The sequence below is a fragment of the Aythya fuligula genome, chromosome 15, assembly GCF_009819795.1.
Source record: "Aythya fuligula isolate bAytFul2 chromosome 15, bAytFul2.pri, whole genome shotgun sequence".
In the NCBI taxonomy this organism is placed as follows: Eukaryota; Metazoa; Chordata; class Aves; order Anseriformes; family Anatidae; genus Aythya; species Aythya fuligula.
Genome location: NC_045573.1, coordinates 3,371,853 through 3,396,885, shown reverse-complemented (window position 1 = coordinate 3,396,885; position 25,033 = coordinate 3,371,853). Strand labels below are relative to the sequence as shown.

The following is a 25,033-nucleotide window of genomic DNA, read 5'->3' as shown; positions in this document are numbered from 1 at the left end:
TGTGTGTGTGCTGACATACAGACCTGGTACTCCTCTTGTCTGCTGCATGTGGCAGCAGCATCCATGTCACCTCACAGCTGCCTGCTGGGGGAAGGGCTGTAGTGCTGCTTTTCCTCTTGCTTGACTAGTTGTGTTTCTTGGAAGAGGGCGTACCAGTTACCCAAGTGTTTCTATCTCTTTTGGTAACTGCACAAATACTGATGCTGGGGGCTAGCAGGGCCCAAATCCTCTGCTGCCCTGCCATCTTCCAGCTATTACTTTGCCCAAGGGAGATGTTTCCAGCTCAAAACACACTGCACAATTCTTCACAAGGTGGATACGTCCCCATTGAAATATGCTGGCGCATGTACAGCTGAGGACTGCCAGGGTGGGAGTCGAGTCTCTTACCTTTTGCCTCCTTTACTTCCACTGGCACTTGGACAGCTGTGCTCCTACTGTGCGAGTCCACTGGTCTGGCTTGAAACACACTTCTGGAGCTGCCTGCTGCTGCAAGGCAGCCAGGTGGTTGTGTCTTTTAGCTGTGTTACCTGAAATTCTAGAATTCAGCCTTCTGCGTGAATTCAACTTCTACCTCAAAGCTGTCAAAATCTTGCTCTTTGAATGGAAAGCGTTTACTGGTTTGCAAGATCTGCCAGTTAATTTTTAAAGACGGGGCTTGCTTTCTCTAATCTCTTCCTAGCAGATGGAAAATAGGTGTGGCTTGCGTTGAGAAGGCCAGCTTGGCACAGCTTCAAGGGTTATGAGCTGGATACAGCAGCGAGGCCCTGCAATAAAACCTGCCTGCTTTCAGGTGTACTGCTCGCCCGTAAATGCCAGCTGCAGCCCGACCTCCACAGCCGAGGCGCTGACCTTGGGAGGCAGCCTCATGAGGTCAGAAACCAACTTCGGTTCTATCTTTATCTCTTCAAATTGCAACAGCAGGCAGGCAGCGCGAGCTCCCCCCGCCTCCGGGCTGCAGCAGGCTTTTCTGGCAAAGGCTCCGACGTGCGTTTTTCTGCTGATGTGGGTTTTCTGTCAGCGGGGCATGCGTCCCGGCTGGGCACGTGCTGGGCAAGTGGCATTTGCGAGGAGTCCTGAACAATCCTTTCACCGCCCACGCAGGCAGCCAGGTTAGAGGAATTTCTGTGGCATCAAGGCTTTTCTAGGTGGCAACAGCCCTGTTTAAAGCCTTGGCCTCTTGCTGGTACAGTGGGTGAGTCGCCTCGCTCCAAGGTTAAAAGAAGTCGGGATCCAGAGCATCTCTATTTATAGCAACAATATACAGTTGCCTTGGCAAGGCGGAGGGGAAGAAATGCAACTGCTTCATCTTTCTGTGGCGAGCCTCAGACTGCTGGGCAGCTACTTTTTGAGCCCTGACATTGCTTGTTCCTTCAGTCCTGTCTGTCTGCTGGATGAATTTTAAACTAGTGGCAGATCTGCAGCAATAATGAATCTATTAGCTACAGCAGGAGGCCCCAAAATACCCTCGTCTAGCCACATAAAGCATTCCTGCTCTTTTTTTTTTTTTTTTGACCATTGCAGAAGAACTGTCAGGGCTATTTCTTTTTCCCCACTAAACCTCTGTGGTCCTGGATTATTTTTTTTTGTGTTAAGCTTTCCCTTGCCTGGACTGATCCCTCTGCCAGAAGTCCTAACTCCCGGTAGCCTCCTTGAGAGCATGGCTTGCATCAAAGGCTCCAGGGTTAGAGATGAGCAAGTTTCCTGTGGTCTCTTATTGCAGGAGGAAAAGCGAAGAAGTCAGCGTAGCTATCACAACAGGTGGGTCTGCTTTAAAAACCTTCCACTCTTCTCAGGTAGAGAAGAAATAAATGTGGGAAGGGCTCCTTGTAAAAAAGGAGGAATTTCCTTTCAAAGGGGAGTGTGTGCACCCTCAGGAATCTGACTCGGAGCTGTAATTTTGTGCACAGTAACTGCAGTAATTCCCTAATTTTTTTTCCTCAGGTCTGCTGCTTTGTGTACCCCTCAGCACCCTGGAAGATCAGGCAGAAACGCCAAGTGGCCCGTTCATCCTTTCTGGGTTGCCACAGTTTGAACTATCGGATGACAGAGCAGTTGGACAAGCCTGGCAGGAATACTGCACTTCACCAAGAAATGAAAGGCCTGAACGTGCAGCACATGAAAGGAAAAGCACACCTAACAATTAGAGAACCCCTCCTTGTAGGGAGGGAGAGGAGGTAATGCCTTGGTTTTATGCAGGAAAAAATGATCTCTCTTCCTGCAAAGTTACAGGCTGCGAGGAGCGAAGTAGAACAAAGGATGCAGTTCATGGCAACGTAATTTATTTGTCATCAGAGGGGTGCTCCCAGGCAGGACATACGCAGCAGTACACAGGGAGAATGCTGCGAAGTGCATGGAGGTGGCAGCAGGGGTCTAGGCCCAGGGCCCTACACGTAGGCTGCATTTCAGTTAACACATTTAAGTATTTCTAACTTTTCTGAACTATCTCGGCCCAGACTCTCTTTTTTCCCAGTGTTGCTGGGATCAGACAGGGCAGGCCATGTCCCTCTGGGAGGAGGAAGCTTTATGCTGCATGGGAACAAGGGAAGGGATGGAGAACGGGGTATGGCGCTTCCTCGGGCTGCTCGACTCCCTGGAGCCCGTGGTGCCTGGTCAGGCAGATCTCTTCCCCTCACTGGATGCGACCAGAACTGGCAGCTGTGATTGCCTTAAAACAGGCGAGAACTACAGGCCTGTCTCCTGTGTTGTCCACCCTACACACACAGATTCTTCTTTGCTTGCCAGGCATCTAAAGAATCACACCTCTGTGCTCTAGGCCTGTGGGTGAGCCAGGTGTGCTATCAGGTGCAGGGTATTTACACTCAACAACATACCTTGCTGTGCTCTTTTTTAATCTGTTTTAATGTTTTAATCTGTTTTGATGCTTCCTCTGCATGAACTTGTGCCGGGGTTAATACTGCACTGTCAGGTAGTGCGGAGTGGGATGGCTGCACCTCAGTAAGGCATGATTCAGGCAGATAACATCGTTCCCAAATAAAACTTGCATTCTACATCAGTTACTTTTTTAAAAGTGGCACTGGGATTAGTTTTAGCTTAACATATCAGATGATTTGGCACATTAGCAAGCAGAGGCTCTGAAGCTTTCCACTTCAAGCAACATGTTTTGGATAAGATTGGAAGGAGTGGGAAGGAGACATTGATCACGAGAGCTCCCAGCTCCGTATTTCACAGGGGCCATGGGGTGGGGAAAGCTAAAATCTGCCTGCACGAAGGCAAACCAGGTGGGTTTTATTTGTAGCAAGCCAGTAAAGCTGAGTGTGCCTGGGGTGAGGTGAGGTGAAGTGCTGACCTCTCCTGTAAGGTGTGTGCTTTGAGTTACCCTCCCCTGCAGCCTCAGCTCTCCTTTGGGCTTTGTTCCAAGCACCCTTCTTCGGGCGAGGCTTAGGTGCTGTCTTCTGGCACGTGGGCCTGCCCTGTTGTGGAGGAAACTGCTTCCCACTCCCCATGCAATGGTAAGTTGCAGCATTTTCAGAAAGGGTTTTCCTGCAGGAGCACTTCTGCTGATGTCCCTGCCACCTGCAGGGGGTTAGCCTCTCCCTACAGTTACTGCTCGAGAGCGAGCTGAGCTCTAGGAGTCCTTTGCTTTTCTCTCCTTTTTAGCTCTAGCTGCCATTAAGTCAAAGAAGAGCCTGGGGAAGAGATTTCGTAGGTAGACAGCCAGCGAGGGCATCAGGCCAGCTACGAGAACTTCCTTCTTCTTCTGCCCCACTGCACTGAGAACCACCTGAGCGACCTCTGCGGCTGTCTGGCCTTCGGCGGTGTTCTTGTCCATGACTGCCAAAACAAAGCCGAGGAAACACCAACATCAGCAGGTAAGCCCACACTTCAGCACCTTTCCTAGGAATGCGCTAACTGCACGTGGTTCCTGGTCTAGTTCTTGGTTTTGCACTAGCTGCCTATGGGACCACAGGCAGGTGGAGTTCATGGCTGGGCTAGAAGTCAGCACGTGCTCCTCCTGACATCCAGGCTGCACCTACATGAGCCTCGTGGTCTATTTCTGAAGGTAAGGCTCACAGTTGAATGCTTCAGTACATTTTTCTCATTTTGAGTGTCAATTGATGTTAGAGAGAAGCAGATACACCTCTCCTCCACGCTACTGCTCAGCTGAACCTACAGGGCAGTAACTGGAGTTTGTCTCCCCTCAAACCTAGCAGATTTCCTAGGATATGTACATTGTAAGTCTAGAGAGCTTTGTGTTCAAGTCTCAAGCTCCAGGAAAAATGGATGAATGGAGAATGCAAAATGTCCTTCAAAGACAATGCTTAGGTTTATGTTCCCTATAAAATATCCTAAAGACTCAGTAACCCCAAGGTAGTTGCTGTTCATGAAGGCTAATTGTGAGGGGTTGCTCTTCCTACCCTGCATCCAAAGTTGTCTTTTGATACTTCAGGACTAACCTGTCCCCATCAGAGGCTGTAAAGCATACTTGGGAGTAACTCAGGGAGCTGGAGATGCTTTAGATACAGGACACAAAATCACATCTCACCTCCGTAGCGAGATCCGTCTGCTGTTACAGCATTGAGAGAAAGGTTGGTCTGAATGTATCCGGGGCTTATAACCGTCACATCGATCTCGTACTGCTCGACCTCTGCTCGTAGACAATCAAAGAAGGCCTGGGTAGCATGTTTAGAGGCAGCATCTGGAAAACAGGAAAAGGGCTAAGCCCTAAGGGGAAGGAGCAGAGCTGAGGAGTGGTTCCTTCCCTTGAATGGGTCTTTCACTGAAGCGCAACCACTTCTCAGCAAGAATCCACTAGCTGTTCTCCAGCTTCTAGTTGTTTTTAGTGAATGGCAGCAACAGGTAGTGGGAGTGAGAGGCAATTTAGGAAGGCAAAATGTAAATACTCAAGTTGGAAACTGGCTGGGATCCTGAGCTTAATATCTCAGCCATGCCAAAGCATTATGGAGTGAACCCAAGCTGCCTCCCACTCGTGATAAAGGAGACGTGAAGACTGTCTTGGCAAGCGTTTGATAAGACTGACTGGGGCTGGGGGAACGAGATGCCCAGGAAAGGCAGGCAGGGCTGACATTTGCTGCTGAGCACCCTGCTGGCCTGCCTGTGCTAAGCACTATGGACCGAGCAGGTTCATGGCCTCGCTGCATGAAAGTCAAACCCTGATCATGCAAGCACACGGGAAGTTGTGTGGCCTAGGGCAGGAGTTCCCCTTGTTCAGTGGCTGGGCAACTCCTTTTGCTCGCTCACTTTCCCTGTGTGCTTGTTTGCTACCGCTGTGACTGCTCACCACAGCTGCAGGGTTGACACCAGCAGAACTCAGCACAGGCTGCGTGCCCTGTCTGAGGACCTCCTGGCACGAGCTGAGCCCCTGCTGCCTGGTCCACGGGGCTCTGGTCATGGTGTAAGCACTTCGGCAGCTCTTCAGAACACGTTTCTTGGTGCAATCATACCCACACCATCAGCAGGCCCTGACGGCCCAGGTGTTCCAGGCTCTCGTGCGCTCAGCACTATGCCCTACCAGTTTTATGCCATCCCCAGTGTAATTTTCCATTTTCCTGTTTATTTACAATTATTACAGATGCTTTTATGCTAAATACTCTTCTCTCTATCCTTTGTAAGGCTTCTTCCAGTAATCTCACCAATATTATTTCTTGTTACATCTGATTCGAGCTTTTATTTTGGTATTGGTTGTACCATGGCACTTCACTAGTTATTAAACCAAAAAGTTCCTACTTACAGAATATTAATCAGACAAACAGCAAGCATAAAAAGCAATAAAATTAGGGAGCAAATCAGTCCTAGGGGCTAGGAAGTTTATTGGGACTCTCAAGTATTAAGATAGGAATGTCACACAGAAGACCAAAATTCTAAGCAAGGATCACATTCCTTATTCTCCTTCTCTGTCCTGAAACAACTTCAGGACAGGGCTAAGATTTTGTATTTGAGCGTTTCTTCCTCAACAGCTGTCAGAGTTTTCTCAGTGTGATAACCATACTAAGGATAATTTACAGCCCTGCCTTTCCTGCATGCAGCCAGCTCTATGAAGAGCTAAATGTGGAGTTGTTCCTTCAGTCAGGTCCCCCAAATATCTTCCTCACCTTGTGTGGAGGTACTTACATGCTGATCGGAAGGGAATGCTTATTTTGCCTTGAACACTGCTGATAGCCACAATGTGGCCTTGTCTCCTCTTGATCATGGAGGGGAGAAGTGCTAGCAAGAGAGAAAAGAATAACAATAACAGTTCTACCATTGCTGCTGTTGAGAATCAGTGCATTTGTGCAAGCTATGAGGCTGCACAAAGGCCTTGCAGTTGCTGTGGTCTCCCACAGATGCAGTCAGCAGGACTTGCTCTTTTCTGCCACCAGTGCATCTTTCCAGTTCCTGCAGCTCGCACCCTCCAGGATGAACTTTATGTATAAGCAGAGAACCTGCCTCAGGAAGCTCACAGCCTCGCCTAGAGCCCAGACTCAGTTCCCCCAGGTTTTATCAGAGCAGACAGGCTAGCCACGTCTCTCTTCAGAAGTTCGTGGCAGACTAGAGTCAGGAGGTGTTTTAAACGAGGCATCATCTCTCATCAGGTACCTCTCGTGCACTCATGCCCAATAACCAACTTTAGGCCTGCCCATAGAACAAAACTCTCCTCCCCTCATATTGTTCTGTGCCAAATACAATTACAAACAGGATATGAGCTGTGCTTAGCTGGGGTGGCCTGCAGAAGGTACCAGCCACTGTCCCCCTGTACTGTGAATCACAAATACCTTTGGTGAGGGCTATAGGACCGAAGTAATTTGTTTCCATCACTTTCTTGTCCACATCCAGCCCCGTGTCTACAATCGTGCCCCGGTAACTGATGCCTGCGTTGTTGATCAGGATGTCCACGTGGCCAGAGTGCTTCAGGATCAATTCTGCGGCGTTTAGGATGCTTTTAGTGTCCGAAAGGTCAAATACCACGGTGTGGGGTTCGTGTAGCTGAGTAAACAAAAGTTAGCAAAAAAGATGTTCAGGGGGTGCTGAACGTGCTTACGTTCATGCTCCTGACTTTGAGGAGGGATGGGATTTCCCATGCAGAGGAGGGGCCAGCCAAACCGTCTGCAGTCAGAGTGCAGCAGGTACTTGATAGGAATACATGACAGAAGCAGCTTGTACTTGGGTGTTTTTCTGCTCCTGTAGCCCGTTCCTTAAACCAAGTGAGATCTTCCTTGAGTGCTAACGTTTGCTATTGTGTTACTAAAGAAAATGCATCTGATGTAGTCAAAAGTCATATCTTTCCTCAGAAGCCAGCAATGCCTCTGCTATCCACTTCCAGCAGAACTAGATGTCAAAACTAAAAGCCAAGACAAAGAAAGTCGCTTCTCCAGATTCAGTCCATGGTATAAGGGCGCAGGGGGCCTGGGGACTCTGCACTCGGTTACGTGTTCACCCCCACTACAAGGGAACAGGAGTCTTTCAGCTGGTTCATTTTTGTCAGGTTTTTACAAGATACGACGTGTCAGCTCCGTGTACTCCTCTAGCAATATCTATCCCTAACCACAGAGTTGCATTTTTCCTATTGCTCAACACAACAACCCGCAAGCAGCTCTAACTTCTGTAGCAGCCTGAACAGAAATCCCAGCTGCACGGGACGAGCAGCCTTCCCTTCTCCCACACTTACGTTCTTTCGGTGATTGGTCACGGTAGAAAGCTCCTGAGCCAGGTCTTTGAGTTTCTCGCTGTCTCTGCCGCAGAGCACCAGCCTAGAGCCAGCTGCGTGGAAGGCTTTTGCGCATTCTTTGGAGGAAGGAAGGAAAAGAAAAGATCTGAATGCCAGAGACAAACAGCACGTGATGTTTGATGGCAGGCTAGAACTTTTAGCTAGCAAGGGTCTGGGGTGGCTTTGGTATTCCTGAGCAGGAAAACCGTGGAAAGGAACAGCCAGGAATATACAGCGCTCCATCTGCCCAGAGTATCACAGCTGGAAGCTCTCTCCTGAAACACTCCTATCATCTCTTCTTGAGGAGAGACACAAAGCTGCTTTAAAGTAAAGCAGAATTAGAAAACATACCACTCACTCAAAAATATATATTTGGAGAAAAAGTGGCTTATATTAGGAAGAAAAGTTATATTAATACTGCCGAGAGTTTTAATGTCAATAGATGGATTTGTACCGCAAGAGAAAAGGTACTTGGGGTTGGAGGAGGGGAAAGGATGGCAGGGCACCAGAAATACACCAACCAAAGTAAATGCAGAACAATTGACGTGGGAAGTTTTACAGAAACAATTTGACTTCCTGGCTTTCTAAAGATTTAGAGAGAAGAGCCCTCAGAGCACAGGAAGGCCCAGCGTGTTTCTTGCCTTGATGAGCTCCAGTTTATGCCGACTGGAGGGCGGATAAAATTTCCCTCTACAAATGTTGAGACTCTTTTCACACCAAAATTCGCGCTCCTTATCCTGCCTTTGGCACCCTTCTGTCAGTACCTACCTTTTCCCAGGCCAGAGGTGGCCCCGGTGACCACCACCACTGCTCCCTGCAGGTAAGTTCGCATCCGCATCCACTGCAGCAGCCGAAAAAGGGCGAAGAGCCCCAGGCTGCCAAAGAGCAGTGGGATGATGACGGTGGATGTGAGATCCATGAGTCTTCCTTTCTCAGCAGTCTTCCTAGAGCCACAAGATGAAAGGAAACAGACCCCTTTACTGATAAGAAAATTAGCAGAGGCTTGAAAACTAGGGAAATGCTTTTTCCTACCCCTGCCTTAGACCACCGGTAAACCAAACGCCATACAGAAGTATCTTCAACAGATTTCCTCAATCTTTTATCTGGGCTTCCAAAAGTTCACATCTGTACCCAATTTTAAGCATGTAAATGCTAACCTGACCATCCCAGCAGGATGCTTGGTATCAGATCTTGTAAGCACCATGTAACAAACGTGGGCCGCGGGATGCTGTTCCCACGTGCTTTTCCATTTTGCTCTAAATTCCATCCCTTGTATAAACTATGAAATTAAATGAAAGCTCTTCAGGGCTGGGATATGTCTCTGCATGCTTCTGATTGTAACAAAACCTCTTAGATTTCTCTAGAACAGCCCATGCTACCATGTCTATGTGCCAGAGACCCATTACTGTGCGTTATCCCAGGTGGATATAACCCCCTCTACATTCAGGAGACGCAGAATAAAGCTTTCTCTCCAAGCACATTATTTGCTCAATGTCCTGAAATCTGTGCCTCCATCTCCCGTGTCTTTCAGAACCTGCTGGGAGAGAGCAGTTATCTGACTGAAACGAGCCCCATGTCCAATCTAGCAGCTGAAGCCTACGTTTGTGCTCTTTAATGCCAACGTTAATCGTGCAGTTTGTTAGCAGCGTGAGCCCGTGTTCCGATGCCCTGAAACTAAACCTGTGTGAATGAAACCCAAGCTGAAGGTGTCCTCAGGACCAAGCTCAGCCTGGAATTGGGTTCTGATGTCAATGCCTAGCCCCAATCTCCTTGCTAAGCCATCGCCTTCAGGCGAGGAGTTTATGTTACAGCTTCCTAGGTGGCCAAAGAGTAAGTGATATCTTTGCTGGGAAAAAGGTCACTGAGTTTCCCACTGTGTGTACCCCCAAGCTTTTAGGCTTGTTTTCAGAGGAAAGGCAACCCAGTTACAACCCCTTCCTCGAATTTGTACATCTTTTGGGTTCCACGTAGAGCCAAAGCCAATATTAGCATATTTTCCCTGTTCTGCAGATAGTTTGAGCGCTGCAAGACAGTTCTCCACCAGGAAGATACTGGCAAGGATTGGGCAGACAACTTATGCAGTACTTCAAACACAAGAGCATGAGAAGTCGAAAATGATAGGTGTGTAATAATAATAAGCCATAATCGGGGTCGTTAAGTAGTACTGAGCTTGGATGGGGCTGAAGGGACGGCAGAAGCTCTACTAGTCGTGGGACACAGCTGATGTGGAAAAGGCCGTGCTCGCCTGGATTTCCATCAGGGGCTTGGACAGGATTCCTCAGGTAGCTGGTCAGCGAGCAGGCCAGCTTGCTCAACCAGTAACGAGCTGTATAAAGTAGTTGTGGAGGTACAGCTAGGACAAAATCACACACAGAGAGCTCATCTAGTGCTAAATAAACGTGACAAGATCTAAAAGTGAAGCTGTCGAGCTGGCACACAGCTCTTCTCCAGCTACTGTGGAGCTTCCTGAGCTAACTCGTGGATCTTTACAGAGTGCCTCGTTGTGTAACGCTGCAGAGAGGCAGCCAGGGCACAGGCTCCCCTGGGGCACGGGGAGTGTGCCCGCAGTGAGAAATCAGAGAGCTGGGAGAAGGATTAAACTCATTCCGTCGCGAAGCAGCGCACGAGCAGAGCGCCCAGCTGTTCAGTGTCTTATTCCTCCACCTCTCAGTGCTGAGCGTGCAGAAACGGTGTGGTTTGTGCTGATTTACAAAGCAGCCTGGTGGAGTTGTTTAACGTGAGGAAAGTGTAGAACTCCCCCCAAAAAAATAATTCCTGGGGAATTGCTGTTTAGATACGGGGCTGCTGGCCCCCTTTTGGCTTGATAAGCAGGAGGTGCTTCTACTGCCTTGTGCAGCTGGTCACTTAATGCAGCTGCTTCTTTGTTGTCCTTTCCTGCTCCTAAGGCTCTTGTGAGATTCCGAAGACAAGAGGTGGGCAGGGCCGACAGGTGCTGACATCGACCAGCGTGGCTTTCAGGGCAGTTTGGAATCAAAAATATCCAGCTCCCATTTAGGACCTCTGAGTATTTCCAAAGCGGGAGCAGACAGGTGGAGTGGCACTTCTCTCACGAGCCTGCATTGAAGCTGACAAATTTCAGAAATCTGTTTTTGCTTCTGGTTTTGGTAAAATGCAGAGGCACAGAGCTGGTAAGAGGGAGCTCTTCCGATCCCTTTTCCTCACTAAACCACCCCAGGCGATGGGAGGCATTCCCACCTTTGTTCAGGGCATGGGTTTTTCCTGTTCTTTGGCAAAATGAAGGTTGTATTTGCAAGGACTGAACCCTGCCCCAGGGGCTGGTGGAGAAGAGCCCCCAAGCCCACCAACACAGCCAGCTGTGTTCTGGTCCTGCAGCACCCGTTGCTCACCAGCATGAACCAGTTACACCTGCTCAACTTACTCCTTAATCGCGTCGTTTGTTATTCATCTACCTTATAAACAAAGGTCTGCCTTTAATCCTTTCTGTTTGAAAAGCTTTCCAAGCCCTTTTATTGGTTTTCTTTCTCTTCTTTCTGTCCCTGTGTCCAGGAACGTGGCAAACTGGCTGAGCTCTGCCTGCCTGAAGGCTGCAGCAAGCCCTGAACCCAGTCAGCAGCTGCAACCCGCTTCTGCAGCTTCCAGGCTGGAGGCTGAATCAACAGGTAATTAACTCCTGATATAGGGGAAGGGAAATAAGGGATGGCAATGAGAAAGACTGCACAGAAGAGGGGAGCAAGGGTGAGAAGGAACAGCCAAGCAAAGGTGTAGATCCTTTTTAATTAGGTCGTCCAGTTGCAGGTATTTTCCAAGGAAAGAACTCAAATGGTGCCTTAAAAAGAGCCCCAGAACAAAGAAAATCCCAGCTCAGCCAAGTTTCAGAAAGACAAATGCCTGGCCGAACTGAGCTGTTTTGGAAAGATGAAAGAATTCTTGCAGCTCTTCAGCCCTAAGGCAGTATTTTTTTCTTTAGTTTCCTGTCCCAGCTTACTTCACGAAACCACGAGTCCTTAGTGGAGTTTGTAATATCGGACATAAAGGAATCATAAAATGAGAATCAGCGGAACAAAAAGCCGTGGAAATCAGCTCAAGGCACGCTGCAGTGTGTTCAACAGCATCCATGGGATTGAACCCACTGCTAGGCTGCTGACGTAACAGGGCAGCTCTGACATCCTGTTCAGTTTTCAGGAGTATTTGGGGGAAAAGGACAAAGGAAAAACAAAATGCTGCAAGCTGAAGGAGTAATTATTTTCTGTTTAGTATTGGGATTATTTGACGTGAAAAAAACTACTGCGAAGGTGAATGTGATCACAAATGTGATCTGAAGGTGAATGAGATCACAAATTAAAAAAAAAAAAATAGACTTGGTTCCCATCAACAGAAATGCTAATTTGCAAAACAAACACTGGGAGAAGAGGAGAAGCATAAAAGCCAAATTAAGCAGATAAAACTCTGAAGTAGCTCAAAGCACCTCAGGGCAGGTAAGGCTGAGTCGCAGTAAAAACAAGAGGGTTGGCAAGGAGGGCACTGGTTTCACTGCCTTATTTGAGGTGAACAGGATCAGCCCAGAGCTCTTGCTCCAAGGTGTGAGATCCCCCCTCTCACCTGTGTTCAAAAATGTGGCTGCTCACACTGGAAAAAGCAGGGATTTCTTAATTTTTCTTGGCATTTAACATTTATGACATCAAATTACCTGCAGGAGAGAAGCCACTGCTCTTTACAGGTCGAAATAAAAACCTGAAATTCTCAGTTCTCCCTCCAAAATGCAGGATTGGAACCAGCAGGTTATCGAGAGCAGAAATAAGAGCACTGATAATGAAAGCAAGTACAAGCGACTGGAAACTTTCTGAAAGGCTTAGCATAAAATAAATCACACACATCCATTAAGAAGAGCTTTCCCCCTGTAACAAAAACTGGATGCTACCCCATGACAGCCAGGGTAATGATTTCAGAAGGAACATGGAGCTCAGCTAATAAGGTCAAGAGTGCACTGAGGGCAGCAAAGATGAGATCGAGTCCTAAAAGCAATCAAAACCACGCTAAGTTTCTCGAAACAAGACCTATTCTCCTTTAGCTTCGGCCACCTAGAATCACATTGTCCCTTAAATGACAAATGGCAGCAACTGGGCGGCTATTTTCAGAAATGAAAAGGTGGCATTTAAAGGGGGGGGCAGGGGGCACCAAGGAAAAACTCGTTTTTTTTTTCCTAAGGAAGCGCCTGCCGAGCAGCGAGCGGCTCCAGGCTTTGTCAGCTCCCACCTTTAGTCCGAAGAAAGCACAAATCCTACCTGGGAAAGGGGCTCACTTGCCTGGGACTGCGAGGTTCTGTCTCCCTCTGGGCTCTCAGGGGGACCCAGCTGACTTAAATTACCCGCTGGCAGCGGGCCAGGCAGCGGGCTGGGCTCCGTCCAATGCTCGCACAGCCTCTGAAAGCAAAGCTCGGGGAGACGGCGGCGTGCGGCCTCTGAGATGTGGGGTGGTTTAACCCCCGGATTGAAAAGATGGAGGCAAGTGCAAAATGGTAGAGGTTTTGGTGAGAGTCTGCTTAGATCTAGGACTAAAAAGTAATTTCCTGTACTTCATGCAGAGCATCCCCAAGTCCAACGGTGTTTTTTATGTTCTCTTGATAAAAGCAAAAAAAAAAAAAAAAGGCAAAGTTTGTGAATTGGTTGCAACTCTGTTATTTTAATTGGTTTTGGGATGTACTCTGGTTTTATAGTGCACACTAAAGTGGCTATCTCATTAATTAAAAGGAAAAAAATTAATTTTCATTTCTTTCCTTAGGATTCTTGAGAACTTTGAGCAGAACTGGACTGAGAGATGAGCTGCTCATCACACTGCAGCAGCACCTGGTATCTGCCAGGGAAATGGGCATTCCCTCAAGCAGACCACATTCACTAAATCCTTTTTAAGCCGTGTTTGACAGGGAAGAAGAGTGAGCATTGCTTGTGCTGAACACCAGCTAAATGTTCTTGGTGATCCAACTGCTTTGGAAAGAAATGGACATGAAATGTGTAGACATTGAGGTCAGGCGGGGAAAGGAAGGCAGCATTGTCTATTCAATCAGCGATTTAATAGAAGCAAACAGGAAATTTGACAATTTCTCTGACTCACCAGGTCACCACAGAATGGTAAGTGAAGGTTCAAAAAGTTCACTCAAGACCTAATGAGAAAAAAAAGTGACTATGCTCATTGAAACAGATAAATTAACAAATTGCTTGTGTGCACTTACATTATCTGCTTTCACTCCAAACTTCATGAGCAGAAAATGATGTGCAAAATACCCTGAGGGCATTAGAAATCAGCAAAAGGCCTAAGAAGGAACTCAGTGCCTGGACAGAACTCCTCAGTAAAAGATAATTGTTCAGAGAAGAAAGGGAGGAGGGGTTTGGGAGAAGGAATCCAAGACCCCAGCTGGATTTCTGAACAGAAATGATGGGAAGCGTGACGGTGAGGACTGCCCCAGGCGTGCTAGGCAGCAGGAGCAGGTGGACACCAGGTCTGTAAGAGGATGGCAACAAGGATCGATCGTCTGGGGGCTGCTGAGGTGGGAAAGCTCAATTATGATATTCTGAATTAATTTCTTAAGGTGCAATTTGAACACCCTGCCACCTCCCCGCTGTCACTTGGAGCAGTGCCTGAAGGAGACAATCCGCTGCATTTTGGGAGTCGTTTAATGCCGTTTATTTATGATTTTACCCCAAAAAGATCTCAGGATAGCCCCTGGGATTATCAACGTAACCCCTCAGGATTATCAATACACCCCCTCAGGATTATCAATACAACCCCCGGGATTACCAATACAACCCCCGGGATTGTCAATACAACCCCCGGGATTATCAATACACACCCCTGGATTAGCAGTACAACCCCTGGGATTATCAATACGATCCCCTGGATTATCAATGTAGCCCTTCAGGATTATCAATACACCCCCCGGGATTACCAGTACAATCCCCCGGGATTATCAATGTAACCCCCTGGATTATCAACCCAGCCCCCGGGATTACCAACCCGGCCCCTCACGGCCCCCCCCAGCCGCCCTTTGCCGCCCCCGTCCCCTCAGGGCCCCCCCGGCTCGGGCCCTACCTGCCCGCCGCCGTCACCATGGCCACCGCCGGAAGTGCGGCGGGGGAAGGCGGGCCTTCCGGCGGCGCGCCCAATAGCAGGCCGCTCCTGCCGGAGGAGAGCCGGAAGGCCTGGGAGCCGGCCCGCGGCGTTGCCCTCGTGGGTCCGGCCGCGGGTTGGGTCCGGCCGGGAAACAGCGCCCCGGGCGGGAGGTTCCGGCCTCACTTTGTTCTGGGCTGGGCCTGCGGGTCTATTAGGGCAGTGGTTCAATTAATAATAATAATATTATTATTAATAATAAAGCAATTAATAATTCAGCCTCCCAGAAGGATCCCTGAGGAGCCAGCTCGTTGCCAGCCCTGCTTGAAAGGGCAGGGGAGCTGCATGCAGCGTACCCAGAGCTGGCAGCGCATGGCTATGGGGGCAGGGATGGTGAAATCCTGTGATAAAAGAGGAGGAGGCAGCATTCTGCAGGGCCATGATCACGGTCCCAGAGCGTGGGCAGTGAGACCAGGGGCAGGGTGGTTCCCTGGTTCTTAAATGGGCTCCCCACAGCAGCGCTCGCAGGCAGCACCTGTGGTCCGAGAGCTTTTCCCTTTGAGGTGAATTGGGGCTGAAGTGTCGCAGCCTCAGCTCCTGTTAAGGCTGTGGAGCTGATAACGGGCAACGGGGTGCTGCAGGGTTACAGCACAAATCCGACCAGGCCTTTGGAAAACAAGGTCCCCGTGATGCCCAAATCCCAAAGCCTGGATGGACTCAGTGGTGTGAGGAGCTCCTGCACCGAGGGCTTCGTCCTGGCACAAGGAGCTTCTCTTCCTACTCCCTACAGCGTATGTGAGCAGGAGATACATCTACAGAGGCGTTATCCAGCGACAAAGGGAGTTAATCCCAGGTGTCTTTCCCTTTGAGCAGCAGTGAGGTGAGCAGTTGTGTTTGTGTGTTTTTTATGACAGTTACTTGAAGCAGTTTACATATGGTAATGGCGTTTTGTGCCTCTCTAATAAGGAAAACACACTGGGGCCATGAGTTCGCATCAGTATGTTTGTTTGTCATTAGTAAGGGATCAATACGAAAGGAAAAAATAGAAAAGGATTCAAGATCTTCCTAAAAATCACCTTCTGATAGGTCTGACGGTAACACACTTTTCTGGCTTTAGGGCCAATGTGAAACAAAAGGAAAGAATCAATAATTATACTTCTCCAAATTAAAATGAAAAACAAGAAGTACATTTGTGTCATGGCAGCCTTACTGGAAGCTGCAGTCTGCTTGGTCTTCTGAAAATCAGAGCTAGGAAAAGCCCTTTCAGACCATCCTTCTCAACAAAGCAGGACAGGATGAGCCAGAGCCTAATGCACTGACTTTCTCACAGGACCATAGCTGCCTGAGAGCTACGTCCAAGCTCCTGTGGTAATTTACCTGGTATCTGACAGCCTACTTAATTTAATAGGGAACAGTCAGCGTCACAAGACTGCAGGTGCTGGCAAAGTTGATTGAAACCAAGTGCCCCGTGTTGCCTGTGTGAGAGGCGAGTCCTACAGCAAAGGGTTAGTCAGAACTGGAGCTGCAATTAGAGAATGAATGCACTGAAATAAGGCTTGATTTTGTTGCTTTGACTGGAATCTTTTATCTTAGATTAAACTAGCGCATTTAATTAGCAACAAACTTTGATTTAAACCTCCTTGTTCCCAAATTGCATGTTGGTTTTGTGGCCTAGAACACCAAAAGGCGTTGGGGTGATTTGTGTCAACATGTCTTTGTTCTCAGCAGCATTAGAGAGGAGTCTGGCCTGAATCTAGGACTTTTGTTTTGGAGGCCACGCAGCCTGGCTGGTAAATGTTGGTGTAGACTTTTAAAACCACGACTGTTGTTTTTATTAGCACTCAGTCTCTCCTCTTTTCTTTCTCTTTGTCTCAGCCCAGAACTGCAAAGGACTGGAATCCTTTTAGCGTTTAACACTTCCTTGGCAAACATCCTGCTGCTCTATTGTTGCCCTCCTGAAGTGCAGGAGTTCCTTTCTGAGGAGGAAAAGCTCTCCAAACTCAGGGAAGTATTTGCACTTGTGGCTGGTGACATCTGCTTTGCTGCAAGCATCACCGAGTGCACATCCACACAGCCTTTTAACCCTGTTCTCTAGGGCAACAATTTTGTGCTCTACTTCTTCCCAGCTCTTACTTGTCACCTATTTTCAAGGAATATAGGAAGTGGTTTCTCTTTTAAGAAAAGCTTAGGTTGCTTACCCTAAGAGCAAAGATCTGTGCAGAGATCCCCATAGGGTAACAAAACCTTCCCTGGGGAAAACATCCTTGAACTGGTTTGTACTGAAAGCTCCCAATTTCACCATGCCTTTGGCTGGAAAATATTAAAAGGGCTGTGGCACGCTTGAAGATTTTCTTGTCACAATCTCTGGTGCAAGAGTGCAGTCTCTTCTTCACTCCCTGCTTGCACAGATTGGGTTTATAGGAGTGACTGAAAACAGCCCAGGACGTCTGTCCCTTCCAGGCAATGGACCCGAGGGGGTAGCCTTGATTTTTTGCCCATTATTCTGATTTGGAACTGGGCCCTGACTTAAGGACACCAAACTCCTTTCAGAGAGGGTCAGTAGCCTCTCACCCCTTCTCCCTGGGAGAGTCTTGCTCTAGGTCCATTTCATCGCGCTCACAGGTTTTTGCACCACCTGAGTCTTTGATTTTCCTCAAGTTACTTTCTGCGTGGTTTGGTTGCAGTTGTTCATAACTCCTGTCTTTTCCAGACCCTGCACTGCAGCATTTCCAGACTCAATGTGAAAAAAAAAAAGAACAGACTTAGTGAGACTGCATTTTTGTTGTATGGTTGTGCTGCACACCCCTGACTTTTGCAGCTAAACCAAAAACGGGAAGAGGGAACGATGTCTCCTCCTGCAGCTAAAGATCCTCAGCCATACCAGAACCATTTTAACAGAGCTGAATGCTTCCAGGGGAGCTAGTTGATGTTTTGTCGCTCACAGAAGTGGAGCCATGGCAAAGCCAAGGTACTGTTCTGTAAAAAGACTAATTGTGCTTGCTGTAATTGCTGAAGGGACAGCCTGGGCCTGCTCCGTGGAAGCGTCACCTCCCTGAAGCCTTGCTGATGTGAGGATATCCAGCCCTGGCTTTCCCTGCTGCCTTACCTCTTTGTCTTGGTGTGATAAAAGCAGGTGAGGTTCAAGAGCTGGGTCCCAGACCTGCAAGGCAACAGAGAGAAGAATATAACCAACCTCTTCTGCTCTTTGGTGGGGTAGGAAAGAGTTAAAGGACAACAGAGGGCGAGCGGCTGCTCCATTGTTCAGGCACTGCTCGACCCAGGGTTGCTGCTCTCTATTCCCGGATCTGCCTCTGGCTTCCTGCATGACCTTGGGCTGGTCACCTACCTTTTCTTTTCTTTGGTTCCCAAACTGTAACATGGAAATAATTCTCTTCCTGTGGTGCCTCAGCCCCTGCTGCCTTTAGGGTGGCCGAGATTCGCTGCCGGGAGGAAGATAGCACGTTCCCACTGGAGAAATACTTACCCAGAGCACGGTAATTTGGGGACGTGCTGGTATTCACTCCGGTACAGCAGTTTGCGTGGTGCTGCTTGTGTTTTTTAATAGGCAAAAACCTGGGGTGAAAGTCAAATTGCATTGGTGGTGGATGCAGAGCAACGCCAGCTGCAGCGTTGCCTTTCCTCACTAGGTGGTGCTTTTGGTCAAAGATTTGAGTAACTGCAGCTCTTTTTCTGCACTGAATTTCCTCATTTTTTCTTCCCCGGTCTCCATTCCTTCTCCTCTTTCTGTGCCTTAACGCTGTGGGGGACCCTTGCTGATGCTGGGCGTTGAGCAAGGCCAACCTGGCAGCACAGCTCCGGCCACCCGCGCCCAGCAGCGAGCTCAGCTCCTGGGCTTTGCCCTTCCAAGCGTGCATCGGTGCCGCTGGGCTGTGGCAGAGGACTGAATTCTTTCCGTGTTTTCTATTCCCATAAGGAAAAGGCTTCAAAGAGCAGGTCCCCTCCCCCTCTCTGCTGGTGAAGGGCATTTAGGGAAGCTGGGAAAAAAAAAAATCCAGCACTGACAGACGAGTTTATTTAGCAAACCGCTGCCCTTCTCTACCTTAGCGGAAGGTTTTTTTATTATTATTTTTTAAGAAATTGCTGCCTTTTATCCATCATTGTATTCAGGAGATGGTTACCTAGCCAAGGTCACTGCTGCTGCATGCCTGTATCACGCAGCGAGCCAGCCTCCTCTTCCTTCCACGGGCGCTGCTCTCAGCGAGGCTTCCCCAGGTGAAGAATGGGAGTAAGGAGGACGGAAGCAGCCAGCGCAAGGTCCCACGCTGCTGCTGGGTAGGGAGAGCCCCCAGAACAGCCCTCCCTTTTGTACAGGCGGCAGAGAAGGTGAATGAAATTGTAATCAAACGCTTCCTGCGCGGACATGCACAGGGCTGCATTATTGGCTCGTACAGCACGAGGCACGGCAGGGTGCGTGGTGGTGTGCTGCCACCATCCGTGACCGTGCGGAGCAAATCAGCTCCTCGCCTGCCCTCAGCACCCCAAATTCATCCTGTGCTGGCCCTTTCCGAGCCCACCTCGAGCCCCTCACCCACAGCAGCAACATTTGTAGAGGCTGAAATGCTCCCACCGCTGCCTGCAGGCTGCCTTCAGGCTGACTTGCACCCGGCTGCGCCCACGGGGAGGCTGCGAGGCTGCATCAGGGAGGCTGCGGGCTTGCATCACGTCCAACTCCCTCCCCGGGGAATTTTACAAACGTTAATGAATGGGGCTGGAGCTCTGCCGTGACGCCAGCCAGCCGTGCACGGGTTTATAGAGCGAGGCCAGCAGAGATCATGCTCCTGCCTCTGGCGCTGCACCGCTGGGGGCAATTTCGGGTGGGTGCCAACGCACCCGCGGCAGCCCCGTGCTCACGTGCTAGATGTTGTGCTCACGGTGGTGACGTCCCCACAGCAGGGACACGAGCCATGCAGATTTGCAGGGTGACACAAAACTCCTCTCGGGACCGGGAGCTGACAGTGATTTCTTTGTCATCCCCCCGTTGTCGTCTCCCCGCTGCACATCCATTTGTTCACGGTTAGGAGGAGATTGCTGATGACTAAACCCCGGGTCTGCATCACAGTGTTTGAAGGAGCGACCCAGAACTGCAGGGTTCAAGCTCGTAAGAAGAGTAAGAAGTGGGGACAGTGCATTTCCTCACGTCTGTGAGATCCGGAGAGCAAGCCACTCTCCCACTCCATCCTGGCAGGGAGGGAATTGCATCACTGCCTTGTACAGATATTTATTTTTCTCCAAAATGCGCTTGTTTTATTGTTTTCTTCCGATGGAATTGGCCAGCGGGTCCCGAATTGTGTGGCTCTGAAATTTAGAAGCAACATACCTGTGTGGGGGAGAGAGAATGAGTGGTTTTCACTCTGCAATCTGGCTCTTCCCTCCCTCCTCCCCGTTCCCCACATCCCCATGTGTTACAGAGCCAGCTGCTCCCGGAATAGTTTGGGAATGAAATGTCACCGTTTGAAACTGGTGAGTCACACTTTTTGAAGCCGGGGAGGGGGGGGGGGGGAGGGAGGGAGGGAATATGAAATCTTGTGGTGTGGCAGAGCGTCTCCTGGTGAGTACAGAGAGATTCGGAAAACCACAGGCTCCCCGACGATGGAGTCGAGGGGCTTGGAATAAAGGCTGCTGGGTGTGTCCGTGCTGCTTTCTGCAGGAGGATCTCGAAACCCGCTGCAAACTTCAATTGTCTTACTTAACATGCCCGCTGCAGCTGGATCCCAGCGCCTTCTCCGACAGGACTAGGTCGGATCTGTCTGACAACGCACCTACAGTGACTCTCTTAATTAAGTCTCCCTGCACTGCTGTGAGGTGTGTAATTACAGTGAGACCTGACTCAAGCAACCACTCGAGGGACTAACAACAAAAAAATCTTTACCAGAGCAGGGAGGAACAGAATTTTAGTGTTCTTTTCATTATTATTATTATTTTATTTTTATATTTTAGGGGAAGTTTATTAAGCCAAGGGGATTAATTAGTCTGGTTTCCTCTCAGTTTATCCCACTATTTGGGTGATGCCTTTAATCTACTGCATTGTAATATAAGTGGTCTGTTTCCTTCCAAAAAGATCCTTGAGATCTCTCGTCTTTGAAGAGAAATTACTGCAAAAAATGTCAATTAGGAGAAGTGGTAGCAACAGTCTTGTGAAATGAACTATTGTTTATCAGAAGCTGAGCAGTTGTTCCTCCCTTCCCAACCCCTGTCCAGTGGTAATAAATAAATAAATAAATAAATTATTTTTTTTAATCACAGGGCAGCATTCTGTGTTCCTGCTCCAGCCCACGAGAGCCAGCCATTTCCACATGGCAGCTCTGCCTCGTAGGCACCAAGAAATGGGCACCTTGAGCTGAAGTGCCACGGTCATCCTACTACTGGTGTACTACTCAGCGGTCCCAGGCGTGCTGACTCTAGCTGTGGCTGCCCCAGCTCGCTGCCAGAGGTTTGTGTCCACTACCAGAGGTGGCAGGCTGGGCTGTGTGGCACCACTCACAGCTTTAACCTCAGTCACACCTCAGAGAAGACACGCTGCCCATTCTGCAGCCTCTGCTTTGACAGTCGTGAGCTGAAGGGCAGGTGGAAGCTGGAAATGTTGATACCGTGACCAGTCCCAGGATGGGCTGGCAGCAATCTGCCCGAGTCCCATCTTTGGTGGGATTCTGGAAACGTGCTGTGAGTAAAACTTCCCAGTTTTAAGCCAAACTATGCAGCTAGCTTGGTGAGGGTTTTGCAAGAGTAAGCCCTAAGGGGCTCGATGCAATCTCTGACTATTTTATTTGGACGACTGAGCTGGTAACAAGATTTTATGAAGTGTGCATTTATATATCAAATTTTAGATAGCATTAACTAGAAACCCACATACTCTGTCGTCACTAGGTTTGACACAAAATAATCTCTGGATGCAGAAGTTTGCTGCAGACCCTAAGATTTTGTTTAAGACAAAATAAAACAAATCCCGTACATCATGGCCCCAGAGACAACCTTGGGAAGTCAAATCTGGGTGGCATTCCATGTGCAGTAAAGCCTGCTTATCTGCCCCACTCTTATCTCTTTTCTTCATCATTGTTGCCCTTTTCTCTTAACACAGACCATTTCAGTGATTTGGTTTATGCTGTAGGTCTGCAGAGAATTGAACCAGCAGCACTGCAGTGGTTGTAAGTTGCAGCAGGGACACAGGAGTGAGCCAAGGAGCCAGGTAAGAAAAAGGTGCCCTTACAGGTACCCGGGACACCATCACATCAGACATTTCAGTTACTGCAAACCAGTAACGAGATGGGAATGGCTGCAGGTCATCAGTTCTGAAACATAATGACAGTGTTTTAGGGCTTGGTGCTGTCTTTTTTACCTTCCTTTTTCTAGGATAGGTTTGCCTCCCCAGATCCCTCGTGGGGATTCTCTTTAGCTTACAGTTTCTGGCAGATAACGCCCAGGATAATGTTGGGCACGATCAGTACAAACGGAGCTTATTTCTTAGAATGAAGTTAGCATCACTTCAAATTGAGTAACAAAAGATGAATTTACTGAGTATACAACTCAAATACTGAGTTCAGTAAGCATTTGAAGTTTCAAAGTTACGTGATACTTTCATTAAAACTTAGTGGATTTTTGCCCAAATCAAAGGATTTTCTCTGATTACCTTACTGTGGGATTTTCCAGACTGTCTGAGACCACACATCCTCAGCCTTGTAGGCCTTGGCAAAACTCATACCTAACGTGTGGAACTCTTTCTAACATGAACAAGCACTTCAGTTCATTCTGAAAGGCCAGCACTACTACTGATTTGTTTTGGGGAAAAAAAAAAAAAGGAAAGAAAAGACAACCAAAATGACGTTGGACATTCATTAGCAAAGCATTGTCAGAAAACAATAGAAGAACAGACAAAAGCCAGTCCAGATTCTGTGGTATTTCCTAAAGGGCTCCCTCTGGCACATGGCTATTCCCTGCCAATCCTTTTGTATTGTTTTTGATAATGAATAGAAGCTGAACAGATGATTGTTGTATTGTCCACTAAGTGATTCATTTACATTAAATACTGCTCCAAAAGTAGGCTTTGGGTGGACTTTTTTAGTCACTACAGTTATTTATTTGTACAGTTTAATTACCATCTTTTAATTCTCCACTGTACATAATTATTTCCTGATTGCTTCAGCTAAATTACATGGGTTGTAACTCCTCAGAAGTCAGTGGTCCAACAAGCCTTGACAGAAGAAGCAGCATCTCTGAGGCTGAAGTTTGAAAGGCCATCTATAGGAAACTGCTCTGGTTTTGGGCAGGTGCTGAGGTTCTTCAGCATCTGTCTGCAGGTCTCGTGTCCTTGGTGCCTACCTCTGAAAGTCAGGCAAAGTTCAGTCCAGCACAAACTTTGCTGCATAAATCATCACAGTTTCATTGATTTTCCTCGTTAAGCTCTCAGCTTCTACTTCATATCTGCACCAAAATTTCTTTATTAACCCAGGGCTTCCGTTGCAATTTCAGGCTTTTCTTACAGAGGTCAAAAGTTTGGGTTTGTTTTGTTTCGCTTGGAAAGATGTGACAGAAGTTAGATGTTGGAGGGCTTATTCACACTACTGCAGTTAGAAGAACTTCACCGTAAGAAGCCATTTCATCCCAAATCCACGTGTAGAACTGCAGGTCCTCTGTTCCACTGATCTGTATGTACTAATGGGTAGGGAGGAGTGACACAACCCGAAGGGATTTTTGGTGGTGAAGACTCTAAGGAAATCATCACTCCAGGCCTCTCCATCCATCTCCTGGTGTGTGAGGAGTTGCATGACTTTGCACTTGTTGAGTAGCTGGTGTTACACCTCAGAAGCCCTGATTTCCTGGTCATTCTCTGTTCCCCATTCCATGTACCACATAGAGAGGGTCAGTGTGGACTTTTGGTTCTGTGTGAAACAGGTTGTACAGTCTGAGGCCAGGCAGCAAAATTGTTATGCAGAGAGGGGAAAGGAACAGTCCTAATAGCACCGAGTTGTTTGTGTAATATGGCCTAAGGTTTAAATCTGCCAGAACAGAGCAAAGCAGCCCTTTCTGACATTTTCTCAGTCCCTTCTCCATCCAGTTACAGAAAAGTAAATCACCAATTCTGTGCCAAGTTATAAAAGGAACAGGATTTCGTTTGGAAGGGTTTCTGTGTCTGTACCTGCCAAGGTGAGACAAGAAAAATAATGACTCTTTGCAATCAGCTTCCCTAAACTCATCGGCCAAATGAGCAGGGGGGACAAGCATGTTTTAGTATCCCTGTAGCCTTCCAGCTGAAGCTGCACTGAAGTTTTTTGCCGTTCTTTGCTGCTGGAGCTACTGAACTGGGGCAGAAGCTGCCAAATGGCTACCTAAGGTGTACATGTAGGCTTCTTCATGTGTTTTGTCACCCTGCTTCAGAAACCACCTTTGACTGGTCTGTGGTTAAAACAAACCGTCCACCCCTTATGATGTCCTTGAGCTTTGGTCTTCTTTTGGGTGATACGGCATCTTCAGAAACCTAGATAAAGCTCAGCGGACACACAGACAAAGCCAGCCCTCCTCCTGCATAAAACCACAAAGGCCTGTACTGCCAGGGTTTCCCCTGCTGCCTTCCTCTTTAACCCTCCAGCGTTGCTCTCCTCGTGTTGTTGCTCTCCCAGGAGCCCACATTGCTCTGTGCTTAGTGGCAGGCGATGAAATCAAACCGTGCATTAGCAGCTCCATAATAGCTTTGCTCAGTGGAACCCAGCTTCCTTCATTAATCCAGAAAATGAGAGTTGTTTTCGTACATTTGAGAAGCTAATTATTTAAGTGCTGGGAATTAAGGCTCATCAGATACTGGAGACTGACTTTGCTTTTGTTTCCCAGGGGATGGAACAAGATGGAAGGAAGCTGCTTTTACACAGGTGTGCGGCGGTAACTCACCAGTACCTGGGGCAGGGAGCAGCAGGGAGTGGATCCCTTTCCTCAAACATAAAAGTCTCTCTGTATGTCTTCTTTCCCCTAGACATCGTGTGATGATTCTTCCCATTCAAATAGACTTTCTAGGTTTCCTTTGATCAAATAACTCTATACATTTATTTATTTTTTTCTACCATTAAATGATGGACCCTGCTTGTGTTTGACCTAACCTGAATATTTTGTGATAAAATAACGCTTTGTCATGGCTGAGATTTTAGAGAGGGAAATAGCTCACATCAGTTGGCCTCCTGTAGTCAGTTACCCTTCAGGCTTACCTACAATCACCTCGCTCAGAGAGGGGCTGAGGCTGAGTGACTGCTATCGAACCCAGCAAGGGACCTTCCAGTGGCTCGG

General features: G+C 48.2%; 1 protein-coding gene across 2 annotated transcripts; it reads right to left on the bottom strand.

Annotated features, from left to right (window-relative positions):
• Positions 1-2,262: 2,262 nt before the first annotated feature.
• Positions 2,263-14,757, bottom strand: DHRS7B (dehydrogenase/reductase 7B). 2 transcript variants are annotated; one of them, XM_032197856.1, is made up of 7 exons: positions 14,729-14,757; positions 8,432-8,607; positions 7,625-7,740; positions 6,732-6,942; positions 6,091-6,183; positions 4,505-4,657; positions 2,263-3,792 (listed from the first exon to the last, which is right to left on the bottom strand). In XM_032197856.1, the coding sequence occupies exons 1-7, from the start codon at positions 14,746-14,748 to the stop codon at positions 3,587-3,589; spliced, it is 975 nt and encodes a 324-aa protein (XP_032053747.1). In that variant the 5' UTR covers positions 14,749-14,757; the 3' UTR covers positions 2,263-3,586. The 2 variants fall into 2 exon arrangements, with proteins under 2 accessions (XP_032053747.1, XP_032053748.1); XM_032197857.1 differs by lacking the exon at positions 14,729-14,757 and adding an exon at positions 13,754-13,772.
• Positions 14,758-25,033: the final 10,276 nt, after the last annotated feature.